The following is a 15040-nucleotide window of genomic DNA, read 5'->3' on the forward strand; positions in this document are numbered from 1 at the left end:
ACAGGTACCGTAAAATAACATACTAACATAAACACAGCAACGGGTACCCTAAAATAACATACTAACATAAACACAGCAACAGGTACCCTAATATAACATACTAACATAAACACAGCAACGGATACCCTAAAATAACATACTAACATAAACACAGCAACAGGTACCCTAAAATAATATACTAACATAAACACAGCAACATGTACCCTAAAATAACATACTAACATAAACATAGCAACAGGTACCCTAAAATAATATACTAACATAAACACAGCAACAGGTACACTAAAATAATATACTAATATAAACACAGCAACAGGTACCCTAAAATAACATACTAGCATAAACACAGCAACATGTACCCTAAAATAACATATTAACATAAACACAGCAACAGGTACCCTAAAATAACATACTAACATAAATACAGCAACAGGTACCCTAAAATAACATACTAACATAAACACAGCAACAGGTACCGTAAAATAACATACTAACATAAACACAGCAACGGGTACCCTAAAATAACATACTAACATAAACACAGCAACAGGTACCCTAATATAACATACTAACATAAACACAGCAACGGATACCCTAAAATAACATACTAACATAAACACAGCAACAGGTACCCTAAAATAATATACTAACATAAACACAGCAACAGGTACACTAAAATAATATACTAACATAAACACAGCAACAGGTACCCTAAAATAATATACTAACATAAACACAGCAACAGGTACCCTAAAATAACATACTAACATAAACACAGCAACAGGTACCCTAAAATAACATACTAACATAAACACAGCAACGGGTACCATAAAATAACATACTAACATAAACACAGCAATGGGTACCCTAAAATAACATACTAACATAAACACAGCAACAGGTACCCTAAAATAACATACTAACATAAACACAGCAACAGGTACCCTAAAATAACATACTAACATAAACACAGCAATAGGTACCCTAAAATAACATACTAACATAAACACAGCAACAGGTATCCTAAAATAACATACTAACATAAACACAGCAACAGGTACCCTAAAATAATATACTAACATAAACACAGCAACAGGTATCCTAAAATAACATACTAACATAAACACAGCAACAGGTACCCTAAAATAACATACTAACATAAACACAGCTCAGGTACTCTTAAAATAACATAAACACAGTAACAGGTACATTAAAATAATATACTAAATAAACACAGCAACAGGTACCCTAAAATAACAGTTTCAGAATTTGTGCAGTTTGGTGGGTGTACCGTTAGCAAATGAAAAAACAGTAGGGCCATCTACAAGCATTACATTTTTAGGTTTAGAAATAAATACGGTTGATATGGTTGTAAAAATTCCTCTAGAAAAGGTAAAACAGTTGAAATCTATGCTAAATATGGCCCTCATTAAAAAGTCATTACAGTTACAAGAAGTACAAAGCATAGTTGGAAGCTTAAATTTTTTCACCAAAGGTGTGCCAAATGCAAGAGCATTCAACAGAAGGTTTTATGATGATACTTGTAGGGTGACAAAAGCTCATCATCATATCAAAATCACAAATGAGTTTAGGGAAGATGTTAAAACATGGTTACTTTTTTTTTTTTTAGAACAGTTCAATGGTGTTAGACTCTTGCATGAGAGTGAATGGCTGAGTAATGAAAATATGGAATTGTTTACAGATAGTACAGGGAATCCAGATTTGGGATGTGGGGCATACTGGGAAGGTAGATGGGTTTTCTGGCCTTGGCCAACAAAATGGGATTTAGGTATTTTTAAAGAAATGTCATTTTTGGAGCTGGTGCCCATTGTATTAGCTATTTACATATGGGGCGAAATGCTCTTTAAGAACAAGAGGATCATAATGTACATTGACAACAATGCACTGGTGTCAATTATTAACAAACAAACATCAAAAGCAAAAAGGATCATGTTTTTGATAAGAAAGTTGGTCCTTATACTGTTAAAAAACAACATAGTATTCAAGGCAAAACATATAGCAGGTACACAAAATAGTATCGCAGATGCACTGTCACGTAAAGAGTTTAAAACATTTCAGGAATTGGCTCCACAAGCAAACAAGATACCAGAAAAAATACCAGTAGAATTTCAGCAGTTGATGTTAGAAATGAAGTAAACAACTTGTTACATCTAGCAACAGCCCAAAATACTCAGGAAACATACAACCAGGGACTAAGATGCTTTGAGGAATTCCAAGATTCCCTAAACCTTAGCAAAATATGGCCCCCTACGTTAGAGCAAATATTTCTATTTATAGGTTATATATCAGCAAAACATCTCTCAGTGGCAACAGCTAGAGCTTACATTTCAGCTATTTCTTACAAACTAAAAATTCAAAACAATAGGGATGAAACTCAAAGCTTTCTGGTTAAGAAACTCTTAGAAGGATTCAGAAGAAAGGTAAAAAAAAATGATGCCAGACTGCTAATTACATCAAATATATTAAATCAAATACTACAAAGTTTGCACTTGGTTTGTACAAACTACTATGAATGCAAACTGTTTCAAGCCGCCTACACTTTAGCATTTTTTGGTTTCTTTAAAGTTGGAGAAATGACAGTAAAAAACCAAAAAGATCTGGGACATGCAATTGATTATGAAGATATAACAATGTTTACAGAAGAAAATAAAATCGAAATAAAACTAAAGCATTCCAAAGTGGATCAAATAGGGGAAGGAGAAACAATTGCTATTCAGAATAGCCATTTGGGTCTCAAATACAACCAATTAAGATTATTCAAGAATATCTAGCAATACGACCTTCAGTGTAGGGGAAGTTGTTCTGTCATTTTAGTGGACAACCACTAACTAGATACCAATTTACGGCAGTTTTAAATAAGGTTTTGTCGATAATAGGGTTAGAAGGTAAAAATACAAGTCTCATTCATTTAGAATTGGGGCAGCAACCAGTGCAGCAATGTTTGGTATATCAGAGGAAGAAATCTGTAAAGCAGGAAGATGGAAATCTAAAGCATACAAAATTCATGTTAGGATGTAATCATAATATAAATGTAGGTGTAACCCTTAAGACTGTCATATGTTTAAGTATATATGAAAATGGTTTCAAGTCATATAATTACAGTAATGTATATAATCTTGTCATGTCTCTATATATACACTTTCAGAACAACATGTATGGGTAGTGGGCTCATCAATAGTCAAAAGAGCATTTTTAGCAGCTAGAATCAGACCAGATGGAGTTAACTTGGGACTAATGGATAGATTAAATGTGTCTATTTGGTGGCAAGAAAAAGAAGGTATTGGGCTGGTATGAAATGTACAACAAGATCAAAACATTGCTGAAAGTTGCTGACCCTCCTGATTACATTATTCTACATTGTGGTGGTAATAATATTGGGTACACACCAATGAAACAGCTTATACAAGATATGAAAGGTACAATTGACAAAATTTGGAAACTTTTACCCAATACAAAGCTAGTATGGTCACAAATATTGCCTAGAAAGAACTGGTATTCATCATATAGCATAGACAAAAAGAATAATTCTGCAAGAAGAATCAACAGTTCAGTGGCGGCTTATTTAGTAAGGAATGGGGGACGTTATATCAAGTATTTGGATATCAAACTTGTAAACACAAATCTTTTTGAGGCAGATGGGGTCCATATATCAAATATAGGCAATGAAATTTTTCTCAACAACATTAGTGCAGGGTTAGAACAATTTATAACGAATGGATGGCAAGTGTATCCAAAGTTATACTAGAATTTGGACGGGGTATTTTGTGGCAAGGTCTTGGCTCCAGGAACTAGCCCCCCCCCCCCCCCTTGGTGGCGGTGGCTTCAATGGTTAATATTGTAACCATTTCCGCCATGTGGAAGAATGCGCGTCTGGTTCTTGTGATTGGACATTGAATGATTTGATTGGACAATATTGTATGTATTGAATTATTTGGTGACAATTTGGTCACATATATATATGATACACTTTGATTGCCGCTCATCGGAATCATAGTCATATGGTTTTTTGTTTAATTGAAAATTGACATTTTAATGATTGATGTTTGGGGGTGATTGCAAATCGTCTCATTTCCGTCAACCGGAATGAGAAGATCTGCTAAATTTGTTGCTTGATTTTATGATATAACATTAGGCAATGATGTGTTTTTGGCCTGTACCATTTGGGTGTCAATACACAGGTGTAATTTACATGGTAAAATTTTAATGTAAAACTTTAAAATTTTACTCATTGCCTAGTTGCCAAGACCAACAACAGCCACAATGGGGAGGGGGGGGGGTGTTGTTATAAAATACAATAAGTGCAAAAAATAAACTTGTATATATGTAAACATAATGTTATGTCTTTATTTCCATCCTAGGACAAGGTCATCTTACAAGTACAATGTACACTACAAACTGCTACCATTTTGAAGTTTTGCAAGGCTGGTCTATAATAATAACATAAACACAGCAACAGGTACATTAAAATAATATACCAACAGAAACACAGCAACATGTACCCTAAATAACATCCTAACATAAACACAGCAACAGGTACCGTAAAATAACATACTAACATAAACACAGCAATAGGTACACTAAAATAATATACTAATATAAACACAGCAACAGGTACCCTAAAATAACATACTAACATAAACACAGCAACAGGTACCCTAAAATAACATACTAACATAAACACAGCAACGGGTACCCTAAAATAACATACTAACATAAACACAGCAACATGTACCCTAAAATAACATACTAACATAAACATAGCAACAGGTACCCTAAAATAACATACTAACATAAATACAGCAACAGGTACCCTAAAATAACATACTAACATAAACACAGCAACAGGTACCCTAAAATAACATACTAACATAAACATAGCAACAGGTACCCTAAAATAACATACTAACATAAATACAGCAACAGGTACCCTAAAATAACATACTAACATAAACACAGCAACAGGTACCCTAAAATAACATACTAACATAAACACAGCAACGGGTACCCTAAAATAACATACTAACATAAACACAGCAACAGGTACCCTAATATAACATACTAACATAAACACAGCAACAGGTACCCTAAAATAATATACTAACATAAACACAGCAACAGGTACCCTAAAATAATATACTAACATAAACACAGCAACAGGTACACTAAAATAATATACTAATATAAACACAGCAACAGGTACCCTAAAATAACATAGTAGCATAAACACAGCAACATGTACCCTAAAATAACATACTAACATAAACACAGCAACAGGTACCCTAAAATAACATACTAACATAAACACAGCAACGGGTACCCTAAAATAACATACTAACATAAACACAGCAACATGTACCCTAAAATAACATACTAACATAAACATAGCAACAGGTACCCTAAAATAACATACTAACATAAATACAGCAATAGGTACCCAAAAATAACATACTAACATAAACACAGCAACAGGTACCGTAAAATAACATACTAACATAAACACAGCAACGGGTACCCTAAAATAACATACTAACATAAACACAGCAACAGGTACCCTAATATAACATACTAACATAAACACAGCAACAGGTACCCTAAAATAACATACTAACATAAACACAGCAACAGGTACCCTAAAATAATATACTAACATAAACACAGCAACAGGTACACTAAAATAATATACTAATATAAACACAGCAACAGGTACCCTAAAATAACATACTAGCATAAACACAGCAACATGTACCCTAAAATAACATATTAACATAAACACAGCAACGGGTACCATAAAATAACATACTAACATAAACACAGCAATGGGCACCCTAAAATAACATACTAACATAAACACAGCAACAGGTACCCTAAAATAACATACTAACATAAACACAGCAACGGGTACCCTAAAATAACATACTAACATAAACACAGCAACAGGTATCCTAAAATAATATGCTAACATAAACACAGCAACAGGTATCCTAAAATAACATACTAACATAAACACAGCAACAGGTACCCTAAAATAATATACTAACATAAACACAGCAACAGGTACCCTAAAATAACATACTAACATAAACACAGCAACAGGTACCCTAAAATAACATACTAACATAAACACAGCAACAGGTACCCTAAAATAACATACTAACATAAACACAGCAACAGGTACCCTAAAATAACATACTAACATAAACACAGCAACAGGTATCCTAAAATAATATACTAACATAAACACAGCAACAGGTACCCTAAAATAATATACTAACATAAACACAGCAACAGGTACCCTAAAATAACATACTAACATAAACACAGCAACAGGTACCCTAAAATAACATACTAACATAAACACAGCAACAGGTACCCTAAAATAACACACTAACATAAACACAGCAACAGGTACCCTAAAATAACACACTAACATAAACACAGCAACAGGTATCCTAAAATAATATACTAACATAAACACAGCAACAGGTATCCTAAAATAATATACTAACATAAACACAGCAACAGGTACCCTAAAATAACATACTAACATAAACACAGCAACAGGTACCCTAAAATAACATACTAACATAAACACAGCAACAGGTACCCTGAAATAACATACTAACATAAACACAGCAACAGGTACCCTAAAATAATATAATAACATAAACACAGCAACAGGTACCCTAAAATAATATACTAACATAAACACAGCAACAGGTACCCTAATATATACATGACGACATTTACTGAAAGTCAGATTAGGGACATTCCAAACAGCAATAATTATGAAGTTGAAGGGTGATACTTTGAATGAGCGATGCATACTATTTATTACAATGTTATTAAAGAATCAAGAAATTAAATGTTTTAAAACAGAGTGGTATAAAATACATTATCTCATTAACTTTTATTAACAATTACTCCGAGACTGTTCTCGATAGAGTCTAAATACCGGTGCTGTAAAATCGCATACATTGACGGGGATCTTATTTGCATTGTTTTCGAGAAACGAATCTTGTTAAATTCTCCTCAAGCCACGAAGTTCAAGTCTACGATTTAAAGTATAAAACAGTTTTGAAATCTAGAAAAAAGGTTTGGGACTTTTGTATAATGCTGCAACGTTTATAACCTCTCATTGGGTTATAATCTTCTACGCGAGAAGAAAAAAATATCTTGCGGTGGCATTCAATTCGACATTTAGATATATCGACGACGTTTTGTCTATTACCAATAATAACTTTCATTCATATGTCGATTCGATATATCCCTAGCTGTGAGCTCGAAATAAAAGACACCACAGAGTCGTACACTTCTGCTTCCTACTTAGATATTTTATTTAAAGTAGACATTAACTACTAATTACAACTCAACTGTATGAAAAACGGGATGATTTCAGCTTCTCCACCGTCAACTTCCCATATTTCTGTAGCAATATTCCATTATCACCTGCATATGGTGTTTATATCTCTTAACTGATTCGATACGCAAGAATTTGTTCTTCGTATAGTCAGTTTTTGGGAGTTGAACTATGTTCAATCTCCCTGGGTCATCACGCACTTTTCTGCGCAGTAATTTGTATTGATTTGTATAGTGGTCGTCAGCGGGGGTTCTGTGTCAGCTGATTTACTCCTAGGTAAATCAACATAAACTTTTATAAACATCCGCCATTAAATAATCCATGTAACTTTTCTGAATTAATCTAATTTTGATATTTGACATGTAAGTAAATGCAATGATATTGTATTCAAATCAATTTGAATACAGGATTTCGATCAAATTGATACTGATATACATAGAAAAATAAAAGATAAGGTTGAAAATTGTCGTTTGTAGCGCAGCGTCACCTATAAACATTGATAGGAAAACGAACGACAACTGCACACAAGACCTATTGACACTGTGGCGCGAAATATCGAATATGGTGCGAAACCTCAGAAAATTTTCAAGAAATAACTCTACAACATTGTGTATGTGTATATATTTGTTTTTTGTTTTTAATGTGATATAAAAAATGCTTGATGTTACATGTATATTGAATTAAAACACGTCATTCCCAGTCAACAACTTTCGATTGGGATCGGAATACGAAATAAAATTTCTTATATCCGGTTGCAAAGTGAAACTGCTTCATGCTTCAAGTTATTGAATTACGTAGTAATTGCACGTTACACATTAGAGAACTGTTCCTTTTAATAAAGAAAGTCACAAAATAGATACAAAATGAGTGTACCTTATTCATTACTGTTACCGAGCTTTCGTCGACGAAAATCTCGAAATGGCGTGTTTCGCTGCGCTTGATGACGGTAAGGTCCACATTTTCTACGTGAGTAGTATGATATTTGTTTATGAATTTTTTGTGCATACATGGTATGTCTCGGCTAGGAATAATGGAAACTTTCTCACCTATGTATGTAAAGACATATTAATCTCTATTTTTAAAAATGTAGAACACTTTTATCAAATGACAATGTTTGAAAACGCTTAGAGCCCCGATGTCAGAATTTCCTTTTCCAAGACATCAATATGTCAAATTCATTATCCTTTTTTAATAGTATGTACCATATTTTGTACCAATTATTCATTTTGAATCCCCTATTACAATGAGATTTTGCTGCACTCTGTAATGTTTGAGTGGATGTCATGAGTGTGTGTCAAACAGAAATTTTAAGAGCATGGGATAAGGTGCTGCCATGTATTATACTTCACTATCAAAGTTTAACCCAGTTGCCACAATGTTGAATTTATGCTGCAAAAAGGATTGGAAATTGCTCTGGTCAAAACACATTGTTTATTTGTCTACAGATGAAAGAGACATGAGGATTCTCCCTCACAAACTGAAAAAAATAGTTATGGATCTTGTACATGTATAGTTTATTAATCACTATAGATTTCCAACATCACAAGTCTGATTCCACTATATTCTTCCCATTCTGTCAGGTTCATTCACCCCCTGTTTGAGCCACTGTATAATATCCCAAATACCTTGGCAATAAATAACATTATTTGACTACTGTTTCATTTTTAGCGGAGTTGCAATGAAGTCGAACTCGGCTTATGATCTGATGAAGTGCCTTTGGGCGGGCAGGCGGGCACGCATCAACATTGCATTTCCGCACCATAGCTCTTGAGCAAATTATAGGATCTCATTCAAACTTAGATGGATTATCACCCTCAGTAAGATGAGGAAGCCTATCGATTCTGGGGTCACTAGGTCAAAGGTCAAGGTCACAGTGGCTATAAATAGACTGAAATTTGGAGAAAATTTTGTTTTCCGCACCACAGCTCTTGAACGAATAAAACGATCTCAATCAAACTTAGATGGATTGTCACACTCAGTAAGACCAGGAAGCCTATCGATTCTGGGGTCACTAGGTCAAAGGTCAAGGTCACTGGCTATAAATAGACTGAAATTTGGAGAAAATTTTGTTTTCCACACCATAGCTCTTGAACGAATTATAGGATCTCAATCATACTTAGATCGATTAAGTAAGACAAGAAGCCTATCGATTCTGGGGTCACAAGGTCAAAGTCACAGTGGCTATAAATAGACTGAAATTTGGAGAAAATTTTGTTTTCTGCACTATGATTTTTTAACAAATTATAGGATCTCAATTAAACTTTGATGGATTATCGCCCTTGATGAGACAAAGAAGCCTATTGATTTTGGTCAAGGGTTAAAGGTCAAGGTCACAAAGGATTTAAGTCGGCTGAAATTTATGTACGCAAAATTTTGCTCCCTGCTTGATAATTCTTGCAAACTTTTCTGCCGGTTCCCTCTATGTCCATTCCTTGCGCAACTCGGCTTGTGCATTTCCAATGCCGGACAAATTTTAATTTTTTTGCATTTCATTTATTTTGAGTTATTATACAATTATTTACCATTCCATTGATCCTCTACAGGACTGTAGTATACTCAGGTGACAGTTTAGCATATTGGACTACCTTTTCAAGTAATGAATCCTTAGAATTAGCTACAACTAGGATTAAACTTGAATGTATATATACAGGGGAAAAAACTTCTTCATAACTGCAAGGCATTGAAAACCATATTGATTTGAATGTTTGGGCCATAATATGTGGTCACATTTTTCATGAGAATATAAAGGGGTGAAATTCTAGAAAACAACAACACGACTTCAGTTACTCGAGGAGCGTTGTGGCCCATGGGCCTTCCATTATCCATGTTTGCTGTTGTAACGCTTTGAAAAACAACAACAATTGATTTGTATCTAAAATCATGATAATATTCAGTCATTTATCCCCCTACCCTTCCAGTGCTATCTGTTCTAACTGAATTTCCACAATGTTCAACTCCCACGAGTACTTTAAGTACTTTGATTAAATCGAGGTAAGCTACTGACAAACAAGTTGATGGTAATGGGGTTTCAACAGTTTCGATTGAAGTCAGCATTTCGCAAATTCTATGGTTGTTATAACAATCTAGTTCGTCAATACAACCTATCATTGGGTCAAATGCTGTCTGACGTGTTTCATACCGACTGTTAGGCCGATCTTGGCACACTTATTTTGACTACGGATAGCTCCGTTTGCCTGATCAGGATATAGGGGTCACGGCGGATGTGACCGGTCGGCAGGGGATGCTTACTCCTCATAGGCACCTGATCCCACCCCTGGTGTGTCCAGGGGTCCGTGTTTGCCCAACTATCTATTTTGTATTGCTTATAGGGGTTATGAGATTGATCAGTGTTCGTCATCTTCGCCTTCCATTGGGTCAAATGCTGTCTGACGTGTTTCATACCGGTTGTTAGGCTGTTCTTGGTACACTGATTTTTGACTACGGATTACTCCGTTTACCTGATCAAGATGCAGGGCGAACGGCAGATGTGACCAGTCGACAGGGTATGCTTACTCCTCCTAGGCACCTGCTCCCACTTTTGGTATGTTCAGGAGTCCGTGTTTACCCAACTATTTATTGGTATTGCTTATAGAAGTTATGAGATTGATCGAAGTTTGTTATCTTCACCTTTCATGCATATGTATAAATCAGTTAATATACTGCATTTTCTGTGCGAATGGAAAAGAAATCAAAATCATAACTCAATAGAAAGAAATATGAAAATGGCAAAGGGTTACAGGTTATTATTACGTGCAGGTGGAAATTTACATGTTTGTTAATAAATATGTACATTGATTTCATACTCATACTACTAATATTACCAGTTAATGTAATTGTCTGTTTCCGATATCCTTAGGTTGGTGCTACAAAATAAAATGTTCAGAACATCAATAACGATTATTCAAATAAATAACACATAAACAAGGCACATAACTGAATTTTACGTATTTAAAACATAGGTTGGGAAAAATCTGCATTGCTCAACTCAACGAAGGTACATTTCAGTTAGGATCAAGACCAAATTTAAAGAGTTATTCTCCCCAGACCATAAATATATCAGTACTGAAGGTGCTCGTGATAATTTACAACTTCACCAAACCATAGCAGGTACAAAGGTGGATGAATACAGGTATATACATCAGTTGGATAAGTTGTGGGTATATATAAAGGACATATTAATTAAAAAAAATTCAAAGCATCCGAGGTGTTTTATGTGTTTTTACATTTGAAGTTAATTAATTAACTACATGTATATCATATTTGCAACTCTCGACACAAAAATCTAAGCGCCATATATATTCAGTAAAATGCATTAATTTAAAACTGTTTCTTAATTGATTGTATATTGTTTAACGTCTCACTTGAGAATATTTCACTCATATGGAGACGTCACCATTGCCAGTGAAGGGTTGCAAAATTTAGGCCTGTGCTCGGAGTTTACGGCCTTTGAGCCGGGTGGGATCTTTATTGTGTCACACCTGTTGATACGGAGCCTCGGTATTTGCGGTCTCATCCGAAGGACCGCCCCATTTAGTCGCCTCTTACGACAAGCAAGGGGTACTGACGACCTCTTCTAACCCGGATCCCCACGGGAACTTGTTTCTTGAAATGATGATAATTAAGGATAAATGTATAAAGGAGAGGTTATGAAGAATGTAGGGAAATCGGCATGACCATTATGCAAATTCATCATGCTTCTGTTATTTTTTTTATGCCGCCATGATACCAACAACCTCCACATACATGTGTATTTCTGCTGATAATATGCAATTTAAATATAAAAACACGTGTGATTATAAAAGGGTAGGGCATCGTCATATCCATGTTTTGTTTGAATGATGAAGAGAGGACACGTGTTCTAGTGTGGTGATGGAGGCAGTTTCACAAAGTGACGTATTGAAAGACGGCCTGAGGGTAAAAAGTGGACTGGAGGGGTGCAGAGTGGAGGTGATGAAATCTGTATTTAATAGTCACTGTTTTTCAATATCAATTTAAACTGACAACTCTCATATAAATAGCGAGAACCTGCGAGATCTCCCACAATGGAAGTGGGAATTTTGAATTCGGTCATAGAATCCCGAGGGACATTTTTCTGTGAATTGCATAGTTTATTGCTAATGTATCCAGACTAATTTTATCCAGCTGTTGGATACAACAACTGTGAATAAAGTGATGCATCCTTTGGCCAATAAAATGCCCAATTAACAGCATTGATTGCTGTGAAAAATCTGAGGCGAATTCAAATTCAGATTTGATCGGCATGTCAAAGTTCATCTGTGCAAAGTAAACAGAAGTTGGAAATCTCCTTAATTCAAATATATACATTTGTATTAGCATAGCATTTCATATAATTGAAAACTCAAAGATAACTCAAATTTCTTTCTGGAATCTGGAATAAGTTATACAGTCAATACCAGTCAAAGCTAAATGTATGGAATGTCAGTCTTCATTATCACCCATTTGTTGAAAAATCATATATTGTACTTAAAACTACTTTAAATTTGATATCAACAAAAATATGGACAGTTCGCGGAGGTGAAATATGAGAAAATGAAAAGAATGTTTCTCCCAATACAAGGTGATGAAATGTAAATCAGTAACGCATCAAGCTCATTGTTTTTAGAAAGCTGTTAAAGCAGGATACTTGATTCTGATATCAAAATATTACAAATTTGCTGCCTGTCGCAGTGACAAATCTTTCAACACTTTCCTTCATCAACATGTTTGTTTTGGTTTTGTCTTTGAAGCTGTTGAATAAACAAACATTTTCTCATCCTAGTTTCATTCTAAACAGTCCTTATAGTATATAACTACGGGTCTCTCGTCCTGACCCTATTTGAGAAATTTAAAACTTTCATATTAATTTGACAGTTTTGCATTTTCTAGTTGTGAAAGTCTATATATATAATCCGAATATGATATTGATTACAAAGTATTTTGTTATTAGCACTAAGTATTGTGTCTTTGACCTTGCATATATACTAGTATATAACTTGCGATGCTCAATACCGCTGCGTTACTGCAAATTTTACAAACCAGGGCCGTGACTCTGTCAGTGATTTAGATTACTGAATTTCCTAGCTAGGTGGACAGAGAATGAATCTAATCGAACCATATCTTTTAGTAATAACTCAAAACAACTTTATACATGGTGATTGTCTGATTGGGATTGCCTAAGACGCAGTTTAATACTAACTTTGTATTTCACAAAAAGCACATACCGTATCGCGATCTTTTTCAACAGATGTACAATCTGGCGATTTTCTAGCTCATAGGTATACGAGACATTTTAGTGGAATATATTTTGGCAGACATGTGGCTCCAAAACATATATTTTAGCAATCCAAATTTTGTCGACATGACACAAAACTCATAAAGTAAGCCAAAATTACTAGTATCACCCTGCCTTACAAAGCGCTATACGATATGCAGACAATGGGATAAATAGAAAATAGAAAAACTTGATACCTTGTCAGAATGGATTAAAAGTATACGAGGAATATCAAAACCCGTATTAGAAACATCAAAACAAAATACGTATCATCTATCCTTCTGTGTTTAATAAACTAGCGCCATTATATTATGTCTGTTTTATCGAAGTGACTGTGAACGAGTTAATTAACTGTAATCGTGGTGGGAACGAATTGTGTATTATTGTGTGTGCACGTTGTTGTTTTGCTGTGAACTCTATAGATAAAGGTTTTGATTGTTTATTAAAGCATTAGTCTTATAACAAATTGGCGCATAAGTGATCAAAGAATAAGGTTGGTTACATGAAGAATATGTTTTGGTTCCAGCTGACAGAGCTTGTAACAATATTGTCTTTGTTTGTAACTATTATTACAACTGTATTTTAAACGAACTTGGCAATAATTCCACATTTGATATTCATACTTATACTCCAACTGCCCTTTCAAAAGATGAAATTCTTGAAAATCATACTTCCATTTTAAACACATTTAATATCTAAGTCAATGGAATGGATGAATACTTACTGCACCTATATTGGATTCCCATACTTCACAAAAACCCTTACAAAGATAGACAAGGGATCGAGTAAATGTTCTACCAAGCTCCTATGTTTACTTCTCATGAAAGTATCAACAGCTGTGAAGGAGAAACTTACATACCGTCACAACTTATGCCAGAAGTGGTGTAAATCAAATGTAGATTCTAAAAAATTCAAAAGAACTTTCAGTGAATTTAAAATCGCAAAACAGTTCTCAAATCAACAGCATCAAAACGTACGATGTTTCAACACGTGCCATGACCATTCCTCAGGATACATCAAAGAGTAGAATTTTTGACATCATAAACAGTTGCTTCTTCAACAAAAACGGGAAAAGACATCTGTATCTAGTGATCAGCCATCCAAAAAAAAAAATACTTTGTTAAACACAACTCCTATTCCACGCACAAGTACTCCGAAGTTAAAATAAAAAAAATATGCTAGAGTCCCCAATTAACAATATCCTGGTGATCAGATCTTTTTACAATCTGTTGGAATTCCCATGGGCACGAATTGCGTTCCTTTGTTAGATGACGTGCTTTTATATTCTTATGAGACAACATTTATTGATAAGCTTCCACATGAGAAGGAAATATCTTTTGCTGTGGCTTTCAACGCGACATTCAAACATATCAACGAGTCCGTTTTATTTA

At 34.5% G+C, this 15040-nt stretch overlaps 1 protein-coding gene across 4 annotated transcripts in view; it reads right to left on the bottom strand.

The window, feature by feature from the left end:
- The window catches only part of LOC125649301 (uncharacterized), a 91860-nt gene that overhangs the window by 13356 nt on the left and 63464 nt on the right, over window positions 1–15040 (bottom strand). For all 4 annotated transcript variants that reach the window (XM_056165857.1, XM_056165860.1, XM_056165861.1 and 1 more), the window contains one exon: window positions 11200–11241. In XM_056165857.1, coding sequence (XP_056021832.1) covers window positions 11200–11241 — 42 coding nt within the window. The remainder of the gene's footprint in view (window positions 1–11199; window positions 11242–15040) is intronic.

Source organism: Ostrea edulis, chromosome 5 (assembly GCF_947568905.1).
Source record: "Ostrea edulis chromosome 5, xbOstEdul1.1, whole genome shotgun sequence".
NCBI lineage: Eukaryota > Metazoa > Mollusca > Bivalvia > Ostreida > Ostreidae > Ostrea > Ostrea edulis.